Source organism: Punica granatum, chromosome 5 (assembly GCF_007655135.1).
Source record: "Punica granatum isolate Tunisia-2019 chromosome 5, ASM765513v2, whole genome shotgun sequence".
Lineage (NCBI taxonomy): Eukaryota > Viridiplantae > Streptophyta > Magnoliopsida > Myrtales > Lythraceae > Punica > Punica granatum.
This window is the reverse complement of record NC_045131.1, coordinates 28,381,425-28,404,193: the sequence shown is the minus strand read 5'-3', so window position 1 is coordinate 28,404,193 and position 22,769 is coordinate 28,381,425. Positions and strand designations below refer to the sequence as shown.

At 37.9% G+C, this 22,769-nt stretch overlaps 1 protein-coding gene across 1 annotated transcript; it reads right to left on the bottom strand.

The window, feature by feature from the left end:
* Positions 1 to 2,040: 2,040 nt before the first annotated feature.
* LOC116208412 (G-type lectin S-receptor-like serine/threonine-protein kinase At1g11410) lies at positions 2,041 to 5,736 on the bottom strand. Its single transcript, XM_031541828.1, has 8 exons — positions 5,513 to 5,736; positions 4,245 to 5,338; positions 3,993 to 4,106; positions 3,684 to 3,877; positions 3,391 to 3,601; positions 3,048 to 3,285; positions 2,773 to 2,923; positions 2,041 to 2,697 (listed from the first exon to the last, which is right to left on the bottom strand). The coding sequence occupies exons 1-8, from the start codon at positions 5,710 to 5,712 to the stop codon at positions 2,392 to 2,394; spliced, it is 2,508 nt and encodes an 835-aa protein (XP_031397688.1). The 5' UTR covers positions 5,713 to 5,736; the 3' UTR covers positions 2,041 to 2,391.
* Positions 5,737 to 22,769: the final 17,033 nt, after the last annotated feature.

Here is a 22,769-nt window from a genome sequence, read left to right as displayed (position 1 = left end):
AACTGAACCGAAGCATCTATGGAGGAAGGTCATTAGCATTACGGCCAAATAAGGCCTACAAGGGAAAGGGTGGATCACAAAGCAAACAAGAGAATCTTATGGCTGCAGCTTATGGAAAGGAATTAGAGAAGCTTGGGATCAATTCGTGACTTAGATCAAATTGGGAGATGGATCGAAAACCTTGTTTTGGAAGGACAAATGGTGCTCAAAGATCCCATTAAGAGATCTGTTTCCTCCCATGTTTAACTTAGCCAGAGACAAAGATGCAGCTTTGGGGAGGATCTTGACAATCGACAATTGAAAAAGCGAGGAAAGAGTTTGGTTAATAGTGTTTCCTTTGTAAAGGGGAGGAAGATTCTATGAACCATCTTCTTATCCATTGCTCTTGGTCTAGGCAATGTTGGGTTGCAATATACACTCTTCTTGGGGTTCAATGGGTACTTGCATCTTCCGTTCGTAAAGAATTATGGGCTTGGCAAGGGATTGGAGGTTGTAAAGAGAGAGAGGGAGAGTCATTTGGTTAATCCCTCTATCTCTTTTTTGGCTTATATGGAGGGAATAGAACAACCGATCTTTTGAAGACTTGGAGAATTCTATAGATATTTCCTTAGATGGAGTAGGATGTTTAGCTTTTGGGTAAAAGGGATTGGATTAGGAAAGTCTGTTTATTGACGTAAATAATCATTCAGCTACCCTCTAGTTTGCTTTTGTTTTTGTATATTTGATTGTTTAACCTTTTGTATATATATTGTTTGCATCTTCTCGATGTTTTTTGAATAAAAGTTATGATCCTTTTACTAATAAAAAAAATTACTATTAAATAAAGTTACAAATTCGATATATATATATATATATATATATAGAAAAGTAAATAAAAAAGAAATTCATAAGTTAGAGAGATAGAAAAGGAAATAATTGCCTGATGAAAAAAACTGGAGAATTTTTTTTTTAAAAGAAACTTTTCTCATCCACATACAAATTTGAATAGTGGATGTGAAATTTGAATTCGATATATATATATATATATATATAGAAAAGTAAATAAAAAGAAATTCATAAGTTAGAGAGATAGAAAAGGAAATAATTGCCTGATGAAAAAAACTGGAGAATTTTTTTTTTAAAAAAAGAAACTTTTCTCATCCACATACAAATTTGAATAGTGGATGTGAAAATTTTCTTAGAAAGGTGGTTTCATTTTTATATAAGTATTTTTTTTACTTACAATTTTCTGCATTTTAGAAATTTTTTTATGATATTTGAAAATTTCTTAAATAACAAACGGGTTCTACATTCTTTGCTCATATCGTCTTCCTCTCTTTTTCCGTAAATGCCTCAATCCAGACTAGGCATTAGGGAAACTGCAAACGTGACTTGTTTCGTTGGCTCCAAAAGTAGTGCTTATTCTATCTAAGGGTTATCAATGAAATTTTCAAACTAACATAAATCTCAATTTTCAAATTCTGGGATCAGCATCAGCCAGAAATCAACAAGTAGTCCTGGTGGCTGACCATAGAGGTTGTTTCTTTTCTTAAAGGGTTTTTACTTCATGTATCTTATGGTATAATCTTTTTTTCAAATCTATCTATGCTTATAAAATTGTCAAATATATCTCATGGTTTATATTTTTCTCCAAATCTATCACAGCGTTATATTTTCCGTTAATGAAATGTTAGTAGGCTCCAAATCTATCCCATAATTTTAATTTTTTTCTCAAATCTATCCTAAATGAGAGCAGAGTGTCATCAGCATAGTGGTTTATACTGATGCTATTCAGGCATCGGTTGATCCCCGATCAAAAGGTGATTCCCCTGCACTACATGTAAAGAAGTTCTCTTTTAATTATGATAATTTGGGTCATTGATTATCCATCAAAGGCCAGCTCTTTGGATGGACCATGTAGAAAGGATCACATGCGATCCGTAAAGGCCTAAAGTATGCATTTTGATTTTTTTTTTTACCTTTTCCATTCAGTATTATGTGTTGATTATAAATCAAGACTACTAATCATGTTGCCATTGCAAGCCTTGGTTATTTATTTATTTTCATAAGTGAGAAATATTTCATTTTTTGTTCGTAAGAGAACAGACACCACCAACTTTTAGGCCCAGCTCAACTTCTTAGCATATCATATCGTTTAAACATGATATGTTTTGTATTGTTCAAACTTCTTATACGCTGAACACGCGCTTTAAGTGTAATGGCACAAGGAGTTGACTCAGAATCAAGAGGTTCAGGGTTCATTCCTTGCTGGTGGAACTTATTAGCCCCTTTATGATGAAAAAGAAAAAAAGTAAAAAGAAAAAAGGAAACAACAACACAACACTCTTCACAATAGGTCCATCAAAGCTAATACATTTTATTCATGTACCAATCCTAGTAGAAAACTGCACCTCAACGAGCTTCGACAACAGTAAGGGACATGTCATTTATTGAGTTGGTCCTTTCACCAGAAGAAGAGGCGTCAGCTCTGCCCTGTGTCCTCTTGAAAGCAAAAGCGGGCTGCTTCGGTGAAGGAAGCCTCGTGCTGTTCCCCAGCATGAACACAACCGTGGACATGGTTGGCCTATCCATTGGGAATTCTTGCACACACAACAAACTGATCTGGATGCATCTCAGGACTTCATGCTCGGGATACATGATGTCCATTGATGGGTCAACAATGTCCAAGCACGATTCTTCATTCCACAACTCCCATACCTGTAGGAGTGTGACATTCTCAATATTCAAATTTGAAAATTAATGTGTGTTATCATGGCTGATTAGCTCCCTTACATGGCCAATTATGTTGGAAGTAGAATTCTCCTGGTAAAAGCTGCTGTTTCTTTTTCCGGAAATGATCTCCAACAACAAAACTCCAAAACTGTAAACATCAGATTTGATCGAAAACAGCCCCTCCATCGCATACTCTGGTGACATGTAACCACTGCAGAAGCTCAATGAAAAGGTTAGAGCAACGTCTTGAAGTTCATAAGCAATGAACTCGGAAAAAAATATAGGAGCTAGTGCGTAAGAACTTCTTCCATCAGTAACTTGTTCAAGACGCTTACTAGGTCCCTACAACTCGTCTGGTATTTCCTTCAACCTGATCCCCTCCGCATATCCTAGCCATGCCAAAATCAGAGATTTTCGGATTCATGGAAGCATCGAGCAACACGTTGCTCGCTTTTAGATCCCGGTGGATGATTCTCAACCTCGAATCCTGGTGTAAGTACAAGATCCCTCTAGCTATGCCCATAGCAATTTCAAAGCGTTTTCTCCAGTCGAGTAGAGACTTCTTCTCTTCATCTGTACATCAGGTAACCAGAAAAATGCTCTCCAATTATAACAGACGGATATATCTAGTTACTAGAAAATGTTCATAGAGTATAATTAGCTAGGAATAGGATTTACTGAAAAGAAATGAGTCCAAGCTTTTATTTGGGAGGTATTCATAAATCAACATTTTCTCGTCTCCTTGGATACAGCAGCCTAGGATTTTCACAAGATTCCTGTGCTGCAGCTTAGCAATCAATGTGACCTCGTTCTTAAACTCTTTGGTTCCTTGTCCCGAAGATTTAGACAATCTCTTAACCGCTATTTCCATTCCGTTATCTAGTACTCCCTGAAAATTGAATATAACTCAGTATTCTGTGAGGGGGAAAAGGATTTGGAAGGGAATTCAGAATTTTACGAATGGAAAATACCTTATAAACGGAACCGAATCCACCTTTCCCCAGCTTGTTGATGAAAGAAAAATTGTTTGTGGCAGTGGCTATGGTACTTAGATCAAAGAATGGCAAATCGGAGGTTCTGCTGTCATATTCGATGTCCTGCATATTCCGAGATTCATCATCCCCAAAATGTGCAGCACTTGGGGTAGCAGAAGGCTTTGTTCTCCCTGATTTTCAAGCATGGTAAAATCGAATGATCCAACTAGAACAATTTTTGAGTGCAGTTAGATTATAGGCCTCGGTTAATTTTACGTAGGAAAACGAAGTATTCAACTCACTTACAGTGCCTTTTCTTCATCATAAACAAGACGACCAGGAATGCCAGAATCACACTAGCTAATAAGGTTACCCCTATTAACCACTTCCTAGGAGATCGATCCTTCTTCGTCAAACGAGCTGGCCAATTGCGATATTTATGTTAGAAGGGCAAATGGCTTGGTATGTGCGTTCTAGAGATTTTTGCAGAAAGATCCCAAGCTAACAATATATAATGACAAGACAAGCAAATTTAAGTATATATTAGTTCATAAGTACCTAAAATGGCCGCATCAACCCGCACATATAATTCCTGTCCGGTATTAGAAAATGTCCTTATATCCAGCAGATCACCGTACCATGCCAAGCACCCAGTGCCTCCCTGTCTCTCATCAGCACTTGCGTAGGCTGTGCAGGAACAGTTCTTCAAGCACTCCCTCTCGCACTCTTTCAGGCTCATGCTCATGTTGACATAGGCCCGGGAAGTGTCGGGGACCTTCACAAGGGCCACCTTGACAAATCCTTCCCCGCTCTGGCATGTAGAGGCCCCAAGGGACCTTATGCATCCACCAGAGCCATCCCTGAGGAGCCAATCTGCTGGTGTCTGGGGCTCAAACCCAGGGAGGCAAGTACATATGAACTGGTCTGCATTATATGGGTTGCAGTTGCTGTTAGGCCCACAAGCCTTGTAGTAGTCGCATTCGTGCACAGGAGCTGTCCATAACTCATTCCACTGGCCATCCCCGGCATGCCAAATGAACCGACAGATCATGCCCGAGGATTCTACCACCATCCTTGAGATAGTCGACGTGTTCCTTAACCCATACAAAATGGAGAACTCTTTCTGGTTATTCTCAAAGCTGATGTCAACTATGTAATTATTGGTCATCCGGGGCATGCCACTCCACCGCAGCCCCGTCCATGGCCCTCCCCGCCAACGCGGGGCCCCATTTTTGTAGAGAAATAGTTGTGGGTAACCCATGAAGTCGATCCTGAAAGTGAAATTCCCCGATCCTGGGTCATCCTCAGACCTCCAGGAAGTCAGGACCCAATCCATGCCGGTTATTGGATCCTGCCCAAGTTTCATGAAAGGCATAAGGGTATCTGATGGATGATCAAAGCTCTGCCACATGACACGATTGCCTAGCCTTTGGAGCAAATTGAGGTTGCCAGTGTCTCGTAGCTGGGCAGTGGTGGCATTGTCTGAACTTGTGGTCGAAACGTTTGTCGACCAGATGGTTGAGCTTCCATTGTTGCAACAGTGGAGGACAAGGTCTCCATGGGAGTTGATCGAGAGTACGCCAGAGGTGTCATTGATTGGCCTGTCTCTGTTAGCCACCCAGAAAACTGTGGGTTCACTAACCTTGTTGTACCTGTTGAAATCAAAAGCATTAGAAATCCCAATGAGGGGTGTGATACATAGTTTAAGCTTGTCGAACAATATTATGAATGCAAAAACGGACAATATGTCAACAATTGCGGATTCTCTGGACATGTTAAATTGGATATTTAGTCATTATCAAGGAAAAGAGATATTTGGATGGTACCAAGTCCCAATGAAGCGGCGGGTAGAATTTCCGGGACTGAAGAACCCAAGCGCAAAGTTTTTGTTCTCAGATAACAAAACATCGCCGTCATGAAGAGGAATGGTCTGGCTGATTGTGTTTAAGGTTTTGCAATTGGTATGGTGGAGGAGGAGAAGCAAAGTGTGAAGGCAGAGGAGTAGTACCAGTGGGGGAACATCCATGATCTTATGTTCACTTGATGGGAGTATCTGTTAGCCCTTTGTGGATCTTCTAAGGTGGCAGGTGGAATATATATATATATATACATGTTGCACGTAGTTGAGGTTGACAGGGGATCCTAACCTCTCCCTCCATTTTCCTCTAACCCAAACATATCATCTTCGCGGAAAGGACAACAGGTCTTATTACTCGAGTTTTCAACTGCACTTGGAACTCTAAGCATTGCACCGTAAAGTTGTTTTCTTTTTCAACGAGAAATCTTTCAAGAACGCGCAAAAAATCTATTCTGGATAGAATTTGAAAGCGATTTTATCAGCCGTGTATTGTATTAAAGATATGACGTCAATATCATGTGCATCCTCATATATGTGAGGATTTCTAAAATGACTCGGTATTACTTGACACAAGGTCATCACAGCCGTCCGCCCGCGAGACCCACACAAGGCCTACGGGTAGTGGACGGCAATGATGACCCATGTCAAGCATATATGCGAGTGAGACGAAAAGCGTGCTCTGGTCAGCTTGACAACCATACCATTGGCAGGGTATTATTATTATTTCTAGATACATAAATAAGAGTAGATAAAGAAATCGAAAAATAAGCAACATTAAATACTTGTTAAAACTTAAAACTTTCAAATTAAGGGAGCCATCCGAGGGCAGAACAAGATATTTATTAGATCGAAGAGCTAGAAATTACAACCGAGATATTACTCATATTCCCCTTGCCTCCTTTATCGTTCCTACCTCACTGAGAAAAGTCTTCTTGACTTCTCAATTCTCTCACATTTCTTGCTCTAAAATCTTATAATTACAAAGAAATGAACCCAATAGAGAATTCCCCATCACAACCCCCAACACTCTTTCAGTTGTCTGTTTTGATACAAGATTCTTACTTTTTTATTTTTTGTGTGTAGTTTGATATTTGAAAGTCCAACCGGTCTCAACTAATCCAGTTTAAACCAAGTCGACCCATCCAGATGGTAAAACTCTCGCCACATAAATTTTCTCCGTTCACAATATTCAAACCTGAAACATTGTTTAATGGATAAAAGACCCTTTGATATATCAAGAATATCCTAAATTATCCTAGAAAGCTTTTCCTTTAAATTTATATTGGGATTGCACATAATTTGATACGAAACGGGAAAGACGGACATGCCTAAATTGTGTCAAGACCGCTGTTAAAAGCACGTTGTGCCACGACCGAGTGTTGCGGCACGAACTTTCTGAGAACGTCAATCCAGGGGTGCTGTGCCACGGCAGGGGCCATCTTATTGTACTTCCAATCCCCAGCAGCTTCCTTCATTCGTTTTTCGTCTTCGTTTTTGGGTCCTCTGATCTTTCAGGTTTAATCTCGAACCATTGATTTCTTTGCCAAGTTAATGCGTTATGATTGGCGTGGGTGTTATATCTCCCTCAACAATTTTCACGGAAATTCTTATCCTTATGGAGGCAGACAACAGTCTTCTGGGTTGGTAATTGATTTCAAAGCTCGTGAGTCTGACTTTGACGATGAAACAGATAGAAAAGGGTATGACACTGGCACATGTTCTCACCTATTTATTAGGAGATTTCAGGTCTGATACTTGTCGTGAACTATCTATTACTCTTTATTTAGCTATTAAAATTTTTATTTTATTGTATTAGGCGGATTAATTTTCTTTGTAACCGAAGAAGAAAGAAAGATGAAAACTGTATATATATATATATATATATATATATATATATATATGAGATTTCAATCAAATGCAAGAGTCAATGAAAAGTCAAGGTTACTTATTCGGAAAAAAAAATGGCAAGTCAAGGTCAGATGCCGACTGACTTCATAGCTAGTCCTTCATAGTGGTCAGTTGTATAGTTACCTGAAAATGAGAAAGGGGTGCTCTGTAGCACCATGTGTCTAGAATTAAAAAGTTTCAAATATGATTCTTTTAGTGGAATTTTTCGTAACCTTTTGATTTCTTTTTTAATATTCATTTATTGAGGTCATCGGTAATCCTCCTTTATAATTGAATAACAGTTGTCTGATGATATATAAAAAAACAAAAAAAGAACGGAAGTTTCAATTTTCTTGTGTCAGCTATCGGATTATCCAACTCCTGACCATAAAAAGAAAATGGGGAAAAACCCATAGGCTTGGCCAATTACTAGTGATGCTAAAATTCTGTAGTGTATGTACCACAGTACGTACCAGAGATGGCATCTGAGCACAATTATGTTGGGTGGCTCCGGGAAAAAGAAAGGGATTAAAGAATGAATGAATGCACGAACGACTGAATATATAAAATGAAAAAAAAAACCTGAAGATGTGGTAATTATTGGTCACTTTCACGTACGTAAGAGTAGGTGGCAAAGGAGTAGTTGGAAATATGAACCGACCTTCAAGATGAAAATTTTGTACTACTGCTTTTCTCAAGTGAAAGCTAGCCGTCTAATTCAGTGACCGTTGATTTACGCCACTCGAGAAATTCTTCCGTGATTCTATCTCGTCAAGTGACACAAGGAAACACCAATTAATAGTTGTACAAATAGGGAAATGAGCGACTGTTTGTCACTTGAGTAATTACCAATAATTATTTATAATTGATGAGATCTTATTGACTTTTTCTCACAATATAAATGTGAGGTAGCATCATTAAAAATTTTCTCATATTTTTCGGCATTAAAAACCTCCTGATAAGGATCATCGAAAATAAAAATCCCTCATGATAAGGACTTAAAGGGACACTAATTTCAAAGCTTTGTCAAGTTTGTCCAGAGGAAGTAAAACGGGACCACGTGTAGGATGATCACTCTTCTGGAACTCACGGCGGAGTACAAATGTTATCTAAGAAAACCCTTGTACGATCATAAAAGATCTGAAGAATATATCCATCCATATAGGGCAAAACGCTCCGTAAGACGCTTTTGGCCTATACTGATCCTGCTACTGTGAAAACTATGCTAATTATTTTTTGTCTCCATAACCAATAAAGTAGTCGATCGGCAGGCTAGTGCAAGAAATTGTCGTATTAATTCAAAAACGTTTGTTAATATTATTTTCTCGATTTTTCCTTCTTTGTTGATCATTTCTTCTTCTTTTGAGAGAGTAATATAGAGAAAAAGTCTACACGAAAGAAGATAATTTGCACTAACTTTTAAAGTTGATACTTATAATATATAGTTGGTAACTTTTAGGTACGAAAACATAACATTTATTCGGTACTAATATAATCTTCAAAGTTGATATTTATCACGTTTCTTGAATAATTTATTAAAGTATAGCTTCAAGATAAAAGCAGTAGAATGGGAAAATTGAAATTTATTAACAAACCCAATCAGCTGGCAAACTTAAGAATTCATAACTAAATGATATTTCCATATCATATATTCAGTTGCATATTAAGTCCAACATTTACAACCTCTCGAAAGCTCGAGGCCGAGCTTTTCGCAAGTGTTCAAGAATGATACGGAACAATTTCATACCATATGGCCTTTAAGAAGCTCATGCCCAAATAATACACTTGCTCAGATATGGATGTATTAGTGTCGGATTCTCACGGGGATGAAGTGTCTCGATGATGTCTTAGAAACGTTTATAGAGAAACTTGATTGTTCGCGGATCCAAATCAACAACGGCCCAATTACGGTGGTAATATTGATGGGAATGAGAAGTCAAATTTCAATAAATGAAGTAGGTGCAGACATTTTGGTAATATGAAATTCGGATTTAGGAAGGACAATTACAAGTTTCAGCTACTTTTAGTTTCCAAGGGTGAATTTGATGTCTTTTCTTGTTTTCTAGAGGAGTTGGAGTTAATGAGGGGTTTCCTTGGTCATGTCTATATATATGATGTACTCTGGACATGAGAGAATACAAGAATCAATATATGTAATTCTCTTCCTTTATTGGAGCCTCTCGCATACGAACTTTGTTCGCTTTCGTTATCTTTTCCGTCTAAATGATGATTTAGGCATACTATTTGTGATCCCCACTGCATCATAAAGTGTGTCAATAGATTATCATTTCGCCACTAAATGCTGTCAAAAATGTTGTCAAAGTGCAAAAGTGTAAGGGACAACACGTTGTCACCTTATGACAATATGTTGTCATTGCCATTAAGTGTAACGTGTTATTTCCTTATGAAAATATGTTTTCATATAACACAATATGTTATCGAGAATGATATTGATGAAATAAATCTTTTGAGATTAAATTTACTATGGCCTTCAATAGTTATCGATTAACTCATATTCACAATCACTCTTTATTAAAAGACTGATCTACTTGCGAAGAATCTTTCAAATAAACTTTGAATATGCCCTATTGAGGAAACTATATGACTTCAAGCCCTTTATGGGATCATAATTTTGGCTATTGGAGTACAAGGTTCGAGAGACCTGGTCAAGAAGGCATTGTGCAAACTCACAGTGACTCTTTATCAAAAGAACAATTTACTATCTTACTAAAAAACAAAATGTGGTGCAATGGTTTGGAAAATCATATCAAAATAATGAATTTTCTAACATTTGTAATTACCTTATCCACTTTTCATATGAAAACTTGGCACATGTTTACTGTGACTGAGATAATTCAAGACATAGCTCATATCAGTATTGCTCTTTCAGGTTTAATTGTATGAAAGAAGATAATTGTTTCACATGAATTTGGAAATTATAAAACTAATCGAAACCCAACTGATGAGGATGGAATTGAAGTTGTAAGGGACTTTTTTTCTCCCAAACTTGACTAGATCACACCTAAAGTCAAAACAAAACAAGGTAATTGGCCGCATTCCAATCATATAAAACAACTTTGAATTCCTCATAGTATAAATTTCCATGAAACCAAAAAGAAAAACATCTCCGAGAAGTATAACCACATATTACATAGCTCAGGCAGTCCTCACTGCAGTCTTCATAGGGCTGGTCAAAATTTGGATTGAGAGCGATGCTTTTCTACATGTTGAAGAAATCTCCAACCCCTAAAAACCGCCTTGGGAAATTAGACCTCTTGGTTCAAATATTTCTTATTTTCTTTCTCATTTTTTGAATTGGAATTGTTCTTGAATTTCAAGGAAAGATAACCTTCATGCCCATGACTTTGGCCACTTTGGTTTCATGTCAAATTTTGATGCCCACTATATGTATGAAAGTTATCCTTGTACTTTGAACTCTTAGTTGCTTATCAATGAACTTCTATTTACCTATAAAAAAACTAGAAACACGTAACTATAGGTTTATAAAAGAGACAAACAATCGAACTAGTTACTTCTAACTTGCACAAATCCAAACAAATATTAGTTAATGTTATGTTAATAAAATTAAACCTCAATGAGAACCTCAAGAAAAATAAGTTGATGTTAAATTTATGAGGTGTAGTGTGTTACAATGGTCTTAGGTAATACGTTGTCACCTTACGACAATCTGTTGTTACTGGTTTTCGCGCATCATAATAGACGAGGCAAAATGTTGTCTCCTTAGACGACAACACCTTGTCACTTGAGATCGACGTGGATCAACGTGTAAAGCATTTGCCCAAGGCTGTTTGGGCCGACATTTCTTGAAACATCTACAAAAACTGTTTAAGTCGATATTTCACTAACATCGACCATTGTCTTTATAAAAAAAAAATTCAAGGGTTGGGCCTGAAAATTAAATGTTTAAAAAAACTGTTTTAGCCGATATTTCATCAACATTGGCCATTGTCTTGAAATTTGACTGCCTCATCTCCCTCCTTTTCTCTCCATCCTTGTGTAAAGCTTATCTCCATTCCATCTCACCCATTGCCCATTAACATCTTCTTCTTCTTCTTCTTCTCACCCATTGCCCATTAACATCGTGAAATATCGACCATTGTCTTTATAAAAAAAAATTCAAGGGTTGGGCCTGAAAATTAAATGTTTAAAAAAACTGTTTTGGCCAATATTTCATCAACATTGGCCATTGTCTTGAAATTTGACAGCCTCATCTCCCTCCTTTTCTCTCCATCCTTGTGTAAAGCTTATCTCCATTCCATCTCACCCATTGCCCATTAACATCTTCTCCTTCTTCTTCTCCTTCTGCTTCTCCTTCTCCTTCTCCTTCTCCTTCTGCTTCTCCTCCTCCTCCTTCTGCTTCTCCTCCTCCTCCTCCTCCTCTTCTTCTGCTTCTTCTCCTTCTCCTTCTTCTCCTTCTCCTTCTCCTCCTTCTCCTTCTTCTTCTTCTGCTCCTTCTTCTCCTTCTCCTACTTCCCTTCTGCTCCTCCTTCTTCTCCTTCTCCTCCTTCTCCTTCTTCTCCTTCTCCTCCTTCTCCTCCTTCTCCTCCTTCTTCTTTCTTCTTCTTCTTCTTCTGCTTCTTCTTCTTCTTCTTCTTCTTCTTCTTCTTCCGTTGCTACTAGTGGACACCCCTCATTGCTTTCCCGAAACTACTATAGTTCTTCGTCCCTTCCTGAAGCCGCTACTACTGATGGTAGCTCTTCCTTGAACTCCCGAAGCTATTGCTGCAAGTGGTGGCTCTTCCTCGACTTCCCGAAGCTAACTGCCATTGGTGGATACCCCTCCTTGATCTCCCAAAGTTGGCTACTACTTACTCTTCCTCGATCTCCTAAAGTTAATTAGTCGTTTCTTGCTTGAGTTGTACCTCTATATAAATGTTATATTTGGTCGTGAAATTGTGTTTGGAACGAATCATGCATTTTCTTGTCTTGATGTTATTTTTCTGGTGTTTAATTGAGATTTCTAGGGTTTGACAATAGATTGTCAACAAATTGACAACCTATTATCAGCAATAAGCTGAGCTTACCAATGACAACAAGTAGTAAATTTGTTGACAATCCGTTGTCAATTTTTTTAATTAAAAGCATCGTCTCATAGCTTTTTTTATATAGAAAAAAGGATTAAGCCGACCTTCTTTGCTTCGGCCTAGGCACGATTTTTGCTAACTAAATAGAGGTTGGCTTAGGCACACTTTTAGCTAGCACAAAAAACGCCGGTGTATGCATGGATTTGACCGACGCACCAAGCATCGGCCTAGGCAAGGTTTTTGCCGACGTTTGAAGTGTCGGCCTAGACTTGATTTTAGCTGACAGTTCCGAAATGTCGCTCTAGGGGGTATTTTCCTGACTTTTTTGAAAAAACGACGGGAACCCTATACCGACGAGGTCAATCCCGACGTTTTTGAAAACATCGGGAGGGTCTAGGCCGCCGTTTTCTGCGTTGGCGAAGGACAAGAAAAACGTGGGCTTGAACCCATTTTTTTCAAATATCCAGTTGAATATTTATGTATTTGTTCCTTTGGTTCACTAAATTTTGCGCAGTAGTCCCATCGAATTTAAATATATGGCAATTTACGAGAGGAATGAAGACTATAACGATTAGATTTTTTTGTCTCTCTTCTCTCGTAGTGTCCAACACAAATTTTGCTCCCGTAGCCTCCAATATTTATTTGAGCTATATGAAGAAACCATTTTTCTTTAATATTTGACTTTTTCATGTTTCTTCATATATTTTTTCATTGGTGCAATTGCTAAACATAGTATAAAAACTCTACGAAGTATAAGAACCTTACGACGTGTTACCCGGAATATATACAAACACATATATAAACTTATATAGAGCTAGCTTTACTAAATTTAGGTGTGTGTAATATTCATAAAAGATTCTCTATTTTCCCAAAATCTGTTCATTCAAAATTATAAGTACTCATGTCAGTGAAATAGTTTTTTTTTATAAGGATAAGCTAAATACCTTATAAATAACATATTATTAAAATTAAAATATTACATATGCTCAGCAGGTCACTTGACTACTTTAGCTTTAAAAGAAACTAGCTTGTATGAAATTGCTCTCGCATCTTTGCACAAAGAAAATATTGCTTGTTTTAAGAAATATTTCCCAACTTTTAAAATCCTTTCAAATTTTTTGGTTTTTAAAATTAATAGTGGATGAGATAATGGAATAGATTTTCTAAGGTAATAGAGTAGTTGTTTTTAAAATTTTTATTTTTTGAGATTTTCCTTAAAAGTAGGAGAGCTTTTAGTAGTTTGTGCATATAATAGAGTTTAACTATTAAAAATTGTGGTGGTTACAAAATGATTTTTTTTTCGATTATTGGTTACAAAAATGAAAATTTCCTCAATAGTATAAGATATAAGATATATGATATTTGCTCTTGATTGCAACATGAGATTTAACGATAATGTGTACCAAATTTGTTCCATGAATAATTATTTAAAATCCACAAACAACCCATATGTTCTTGAATTTGATCAAATCAGTAAAATTATTATTATTATTATTATTATTATTATTATTATTATTATTTTCATCTCTAGCTATTGGTTGAATGGCCTGTATTGACCCGCTCATTTGCCCCCTAAACTAATTCAAGAGGACATTTGCCTCCTCAATTATGGCGAGGGGGAAAATGGGTCCCGTTCATTTCGACGGTATTTCATGTGCAGCCACTTGACCAAATGAAAAATAATATAAAAATTGAATTTAAATTAAGATAGTAATTTAAGGTGTAGCCTGTGTTTGGTTTTGGAGTTAGATTACGATCCAACTCAATTTGATTTCGTGTAATGATTGCAAGTGTTGATAAATGTGTTGATAAATATATCGATGTGTGAGAATATATATATATATATATATATGTATGTATATATACATGTGAAAGTAGATATGAAATTTATTATTAAAAAATTGATTATAAAAATGACTAGGAAAAAGTATGAGCAATAAACTATTATTAAACGAAAGAAAAACATAAAACAACAATAATACTATTGTTGAATTTGGGAAAGAATAGAGTTGAGTTGGATAAAATTAGATTATTATTCAAAAATCAAACGGAGCCATTTAATAGAGTAATTAATTTCTTATTGAGGACATTTTGGTACTAGGCCAATAAATGGAGTGAATTAACCAAGTGGGGTTGGAAATAGCTTTAGCCAAACAGAAAACTCCCTTTTACTTTTTGTTTACTCTTCTTCCTTTATCTCCATTTTCCTTATTATTTTAAAAATTTATTTTTTCACGAAAAATTATATAAACATTTTTACCAATATTAAGTTCGAAAATTTTATGCTCAGAGAAAAATTGAGAAACATTCCAAGTAATAACTTATACCAGATAAATAAAGTATCATCCATGTACAACTAGTTGTTGTTACAGTATTATAACTTATAAATAAAGTTAAACTCTAAATAGTATCATAATTTAACTTTATTTTATCAATTGAAATAGTATCATCCATGTACAATAAGTTGCTGTTATAATTATTGACAAATCTTTATACGAGCCTGATGATGATGAAATAGTTATAAATAAAAATTAAATAAAAAAGGTTGTTTTAAAAAGGAGACTTGAAAAAAATTTATCAGAAACTTCCAATATCCTTAGAGTAAAAAATATGAGATAATCGAACTCAAGATCCTGGTCGATTCGGGGGCTAGGGCCACCAATCGGTGATCTCAACTCGACCCTCGAGATTTCCAGCATCCTTTGTGAGTGTCGGCAACCTCGGTGGTGGGGTCGGGGTTGCCGACCTGCAGCCCAAGTCCCTTCTCCCCTTTTCTTTCTGAATTTTAGGACCAAATTGCAAAAAAAATAAAAGTTTGAGAACCAAAAGTGATGAAAAAATTAACTATAAGGTCCATTATGTCTCACGAAGTGAACTACATGGTGTTATTTGTTCTTAGAAAAATCATAGGGTCCAATTTGTCTTAAACTCAAATCACAATGGAGTTTTTATACTTTAATTTATAGAAGAATAAATGAAAAAGAAAAGTCATATATTAGAACGATAGGAAAGGAAATAACTGGTTACTCAAAAAAAATTTATGATCCACACACAAATTTGAATAGTGGAGAAGGATATTTTCTTATAAAAATTGTTTCGCTTCTATACATATTTCTTTTTGTAGAGAATTAAACATGTCCTCTCTACAATTTTAAGCATTTTAGAAAATATTCTAGGAAAATTGAAAAATTCTCCAAAAGTAAACATGTTTTATAATTTCATCCAGGTCATCTCCCTCCTTTTTCTTGACCAGTCATAAGGGATCATTCTATATGAGGGATGTCGATGAAATTTTCAAAGTGACATAAATCTCGATTTTTGGTATTCTAAGATCGACCATATATCAGCCAGTAGTCCTGGTGGCCGACCATAGAAGTTGTTCTTTTCTTTCCTTGACACCATAGGTGTATACAACCTATTAGTTGTTTGAGACTGATCTAGTTCAGGCATCAGCTAGATCATAGTCATGTGTTTTCAATGGATTTCAAACTCTGCACTAGACATGAGGATAACATGTTCTTCTATTTTAATAATGAGGAACTGGGTCATAGCTTGTCCGTCAAAGACCAGCTTCATGGGATGGGCCATAAAAAGAATCACATGTGATCTTAAAGAGTTTGTTTGGATCGCGGGTCAGTTAGGGTTATGGAGGAGTCGCTCTGGAAGATTATTATACAACCTAAAGAACTTGTTTGATTTTTTCCTTTTCCATTCAACATTATGTAAGTTGATTATAAGTCAACATTATTGATCATGTTGCCATTGTAAGTATTATCGTTTATAATGAGTGAGCAAAATTTCATTTCATTGTAAGAGAACAGACACCACAAAATTTTAGGCCCAAAGGTTCACTTACAAAAACAAGCTGCAAAACAGAAACGAACTCTACAAATACAATTCTAGTAGAAAATCAACTTCTCAGCATATCATATTATCTAAACATATATTTAATATTTTGTATTGTTTTTCAAACTTCCTGTACACTGATAACTCTTCTTAGCAGGTCCATCTAAGCTAATACATTTGCTTCGTGTACCAATCCTAGTAGAAAATTGCACCTCAACGAGCTTAGAGAGCAGTAAGGTATATGTCGTTTACTGAGTTGGTCCTTTCACTTGAAGAATAGGTGTCGGCTCTGTCCTGTGCCCTCTTGAAAGCAAAAGCGGGCTGCTTCGATGAAGGAAGCATTGCGTTGTTCCCCAACATGGACACAACTGTGGACATGGTGAGCCTATCCATTGCAAATTCCTGCACACACAACAATCCGATCAGGATGCATCTCAGGACTTCTTGCTTGGAATACGTGTCCCCTATTGATGCATCGACAATGTCCTAGCACGATAGATAGATAATAGACATGAAAAAATTTTAATAAAGTGAATGCAGATGTTATTTTTATTTACTTCATAATTAAGTAAATGTATTATATTATTACATACTTCATAGTTAAATGATGTATATATATATGTTTTCGGTAGTAAGACGAGGCAAATGCCCAGAAAATTAAAAAGTACAAAGATGGGCGCAGCAACCCCAGCAAGGTCTCCGTTAGGAATTAGAGAAAGTTAATGGACACCCAAAGAATATAAGATATATCTATATATCTTGTGTTTCAAAAATCCTGTGTTTCGTATACCATTTATGGGGAAAATTTCAATTGTTCCAGTTCCCTTACGTGAACGAACTTCCTTGTCCAGTGTTTTGAATCCTCAGAAACAATCAGAAAATGTCATTTGATCCGATCCCAGAAAGTGTGCAGAAGGCTTGGGATGAGTTGAGCATCCAAGGCTTCCTCATCTTGAACTTCTGATTTCAGATCTTTCTAGTCATTTTCCACCGTTTCAGAAGAAAACCGCAAATATGTGGATGTCCTTCCTAATGTGGGCGGCTTATTTACTTGCGAATTGGATGGCTGTATTTGCAGTCGGATTCATTTTCAAAAATCACGGTGATAATTATTCTGCTTTGGCTGATGCTGGGGAGTCTTTCGGCGTTCTGGGTTCCTTTTCTGCTGCTACACCTTGGTGGTCCTGACACTATCACTGGTTTTGTGCTTGAAGATAATGCCCTGTGGCTCAGGCACTTGCTCGGGCTTGTAGTCAAGCTCTCTGCTGCTGTTTGTGTCTTCCTTTGCGCCCTTCTGAAGGACAAGCTGCTGGTTCCGACCATCCTCATGGTCATTGCGGGCATCATCAAGTATTTGGAGAGGACAAGAACCCTCTATCTGGCAAGCCTGGATAAATTCAAGGAATCTACGATACGGGAACGTGATTCTTCGAAGCACATTGAATTAGTGGTTGCATATCCATCAACTCGAGGGCAAAGAAGCCTTATTCAGGTTGATGGCATTGAAGAAGAAGCTCTTGGGGAGAAGGAGTTGCTTTGGAATTCATATTACTTCTTTGAGCTCCTTAAGGGGCTTATCGTGGATCTGTACCTGACCATGGGTGAGAGGCAAGACAGCAGAGGCTTTTTCCCATCCAGAACCCCAGAAGATGCACTTAGAGTAATATTGACGGAGCTAAACTTCATCTATGAAGTGTTGTACACCAAAGTTGTTTTCTATTCCCGGTTATATATCTAAGGCCATATCCTTCAGTGTCATCATTTGTGTTCTCGCACTCTTTGTTCCGGTAAAGCACGGATTCCATCACGTTGACGTTATAATTACATACATGTTGCTCTTTTGGCCGTTGCTGTTGACTTAGTGTCCTGCTAATGTTGATGTTCTCCGAATGGACCTTTCTTGGATTCCAAAATAGGATAGGCAAAATGAGTGATACAGTTGTTGGGCACTACTTTAATTGAATGCTTAATACTGCGCTTAGCCTGAAGAAGCCAACCTGGTCGGAATATGAGATTGGCCCTAATGATGTCAAGTTAACCGTGTTTGATACACCGGTGATATTTCAACGTTGGTCTGAATCCATTTCGGGTTGCAACCTCATTAGGTATTCAATGAGTCAATGTCCTGCAAGCAAAATTGGCAAGTCATGTCGGAGATGCTTCAGCCTCTTTACTGGCAAGATCCTTTGCTTTCTGGTGACTATCTCTATGATTATTAAAGTATATATTCTAAAGCACCGCCAGGGTGCTTTCGCATATACTTTTCTTGTTTACATAGCAAGGAAAAAGAAAAAACTTCTCTTGTTTAGGGGGAAAAGAAAGGAAGCGGGAAGCTGATCAATCTTTGATCGACTGAATGAGAGGGACAGGGGCGGTTGTGGCTCTGTCGCTAGCCACCACCGCCCCGCGTTGGGTGGGCATATAATATATAATTTCATCTTGTCATGTGAAAACTAATGTTATAGTAAACCTTGTTTTGATTGATTTGGTGGAGCATGCAGTTCCCCTTCCCCGTTGGCTTATCTTTTATTTCTCAAAGGTTAAACTCAAGAGCTGGATTTCATTAGAGAAATGCATCCGCTGCCTGGGTCTAGGAGACATCCTTGATAAAATGGTATACGTTTCGAAGAATCCCTTAGACAAGAAATTGTGGAATTTCATATTCAAAGAGCTGCGAAAGAAATCCAAGCCTGCAGATGCCCCAGAGACAATCAGGAGCATATGTGACGCTAGAGGCTGTTGGGTTCTTGATCGTGAATCAGAAGTTGATTGCAGTAAACTACAGCCTTCTGTGAAGGAGTTTGATTTGTTGCGACTGATGTACGATAGTAGAAGACAATATGAACGAAAAAGCAAAAGTGACACATGGAATTGATTACCCAGTTCGTCAGTAATTCTGACTACTTCTGGGGGCGCCGCCAAGCCAGGTATATCCACTATTTTGAGTTAGGGTTACAAGAAATATAAACTGTTGTTTTAAATGGAACAAACCCTAATTACATCCCCAATGGGCCGATCTCGACCCGGATTCACAGTACTTCAGGCTCCATAACTTAACAATCTCCCACTTGGAGACTGAACACGAATGTAATTATCTCTTCATCTTCATAGTCAACAAATAACCCATAAATGACGGTAGCGCCAATCCTCGAACTCCTCAAGTTCCAAGGCCAATTAAAGCCATGCATAGCTTCAACTTCTCTAAGGTCACAACCTTAGTTAACATGTCAGCAGGATTCTCGCTTCCACGAATCTTCATCAGTTGCAAAGCCTTCTTTTCCAAGAGATGTCGAATGTAATGATACTTCAACTCAATGTGCTTCGTTCTCGAATGAAAAGCTGGATTCTTAGCTAAGAAAATAGCGCTCTGACTGTCGCTGTAAAGAATACTGTTTTTCTGCTCTTTTCTCAGTTCACACAAGAAATTCTGCAGCCATATCATTTCTTTACTAGCCTCTGTCACTGCTATATACTCCGCTTCTGTAGTAGACAAAGCAACTGTCTTCTGCAACTTAGAAGCCCAAGAAACCGATGTACCACCGAAAGTAAACACGTATCCGGTTGTACTCTTCCTTTTATCAAGATCACCTGCCAAGTCAGCATCAACATAACCATTCAAAACCATGTTCTTGCCTTCGAAACATAGAGCCCTCTCTGTGGTACCTCGCAAGTATCTGAAGATCCACTTTACTGCTTCCCAATGCTGCTTACCCGGATTACTCATATATCTGCTCACAACTCCCACTGCATGCGCAATATCTGGTCTAGTACACACCATAGCATACATAATACTTCCAACTGCTGAAGCGTAGGGAACTTTCTCCATATGAGCACGCTCTGAATCACTTTTAGGTGAATCCCTTATTGATAGCTTAAAATGGCTACCCATAGGAGTACTTACTGGCTTTGCTGTATCCATACGGAATTTCTTCAAAACTTTTTCAATGTATTCAGCCTGTGAAAGGAACAGCTTTCCTGCCACTTTATCTCGATTAATCCTCATACCTAGGATCTGTTTAGCCTCTCCAAGATCCTTCATTTCAAACTGTTTGGACAATTGTTTCTTCAACTTATACACCTCTTGAACACAAGAGCCTGCTATCAACATATCATCAACATATAATAGCAAAATAAAAAAGCTATTGTCAAACCTCTTGAAGTAGCAACAATGATCAGCATTGCATCTGACAAACTCGATCTCATGCATGAACCCATCAAACTTCATATACCACTGTCTCGGGGCTTGTTTCAATCCATACAAACTTTTCTGTAGCTTGCACACAAGCTCATTGCTACCTTCAGACAAGTATCCTTCTGGTTGCTTCATATATATGTCTTCGTTAAGATCACCATGAAGAAAGGCTGTTTTTACATCCATCTGCTCTAACAATAAATTCTCTGCAGCAACTATGCTCAAAACTAATCTGATAGTAGTTAGCTTCACAACAGGAAAGAATATGTCTGTATAATCAATACCTTGTTTCTGCTGAAAACCCTTCACAACCAACCTTTCCTTGTAACGCTTGCTTCCATCCGCCTCTTCTTTAATTCTATAAACCCACTTGTTATGCAATGCTTTCTTACCCTTTGGAAGCTCAACTAGTTCCCAAGTGCTATTGGACATTAAAGAATTCATTTCATCTTTCATTGCAAGCTCCCACTTGCTCGAGTGCTCGCTCTGCATAGCCTCAGCATAACATTCTGGCTCACCACTATCAGTCAACAGAAGATAGTGTAAAGAGGGCGAGTACCTTTCCGGTGCGTGATGTTGTCTTTCTGATCTCCTCAACGGAACTACCGGTGTACTTGGTTCTGCCTCAACAACCTCCTGGTCATTCTGAATTTTGCTAACACGTGAGTTTGTAATATCCAATTCAACAAACTGAGGGCTTTTAACCTGAGTACCTACACTATCAATGTCTGGTGCACCCGACCTGTCTTTGTACAGAACATGCTCATTAAATATGACATCTCGACTTCGAATTATTTTCCGATTCTGATCATCCCAAAATCTATAACCAAATTCATCACCGCCATATCCAATAAAAGTACACTTCACAGATTTTGCATCCAGTTTGCTTCTAGCAGTAGCATCAACATGAACATACGAAACACAACCAAAAACTTTGAGAAATGCTAGGTTTACCTCTTTACCACTCCAAACCTCTTCCGGTATGTCGTTGTCCAAAGGAACTGATGGTCCTCTATTAATTAAGAAAGTAGTAGTGTTAACTGCATCTGCCCAAAATGTCTTCGGTAACCCACACTTCAATCGCATGCACCTGGCACGTTCATTCAAGGTTCTGTTCATTCGTTCTACAACCCCGTTCTGCTTAGGGGTTCCTTTAATAGTTTTCTCCATGCGAATGCCATTCACAGCACAGTACTCTTTGAACTCATCGAGCTCATATTCTCCACCATTATCAAATCTCAAACATTTCACCTTTAAGCCTGTTTCATTTTCTACCAAAGCTTTCCACTTTCTGAAAGCATCAAAAGCGTCAGATTTACGTTTAAGAAAATAAACCCATACCTTCCTCGTGGAGTCATCAATGAAGGTCATGTAATATGATGCGCCACCGAGAGATGTGATCGGTACTGGTCCCCATAAGTCACTATGTACCAGCTCCAATTTATGCTCCTTCAAGATTCTACCAGCCTTCGAAAAACTGACTCTTTTCTGCTTCCCGAATACACAATCCTCGCATAATCCAAGCTCAATTGTTTTTAGACCTAGTAGTTTGCCCTTTGAACATAACTGTTTCATCCCCTTCTCACTCATGTGGCCAAGCCTGCAATGCCACAAATCTGCATCGCTGTTTGCACTGGCGAGTGCAATGTTATCATGGTTGTTCACGGTCATGTACAGTGTACCCTCCTTCTTGCCTCGAGCCACCACCATGGCCCCTTTGATTATTTTCCAGGAACTAGAGCCAAAGGACAGGTCATAACCCTCGTCATCCAGCTGCCCTACAGAAATCAGATTCCTCTTCAAACCAGGAATGTGCCTTACACCACGCAACTGCCATACGAGTCCATTCAGTGTTTTAATCCGAACATCTCCCTTCCCTGCGATCTCCAAAGGCTCATCATCAGCAAGATAAACCTTACCAAAATTACCAGAAGTATAATTCTCCATAATATCGGCATTAGGGCAAGAATGAAACGATGCTCCAGAATCCAAAACCCACGATTCCAACGGTCTGCTGACACTCAAGATCAGTGCGTCACTAATCTCCTCTGTTGCCACGTTTGCTGAGTTGTCGTCTTTCCTTTCCTTTCTCGGTGCCTTACACTGATTCTTGTAATGACCACGTTTCTTACAATTCCAGCATTCAATTGAACTTTTGTCTTGTCCTGACTTAGATTTACTTCTCGACTTCGATCTGCCTCGATGCGAATTCCCTGATTCTGATCTGCCTCTATTTTCTGTACTCAAAGCTGATC

Bases quoted from the DNA above. Each gene is read 5' to 3' on its own strand.
- LOC116208412 (XM_031541828.1), bottom strand. From the start codon at position 5,712: ATGGATGTTCCCCCACTGGTACTACTCCTCTGCCTTCACACTTTGCTT. The intron at 4,107-4,244 runs GTACTTATGAAC...GCAATTGGCCAG, and splicing joins GGTTGATGCGGCCATTTTAG to CTCGTTTGACGAAGAAGGAT. The intron at 2,924-3,047 runs GTAAGCGTCTTG...GAGCTTCTGCAG, and splicing joins AGACGAGTTGTAGGGACCTA to TGGTTACATGTCACCAGAGT.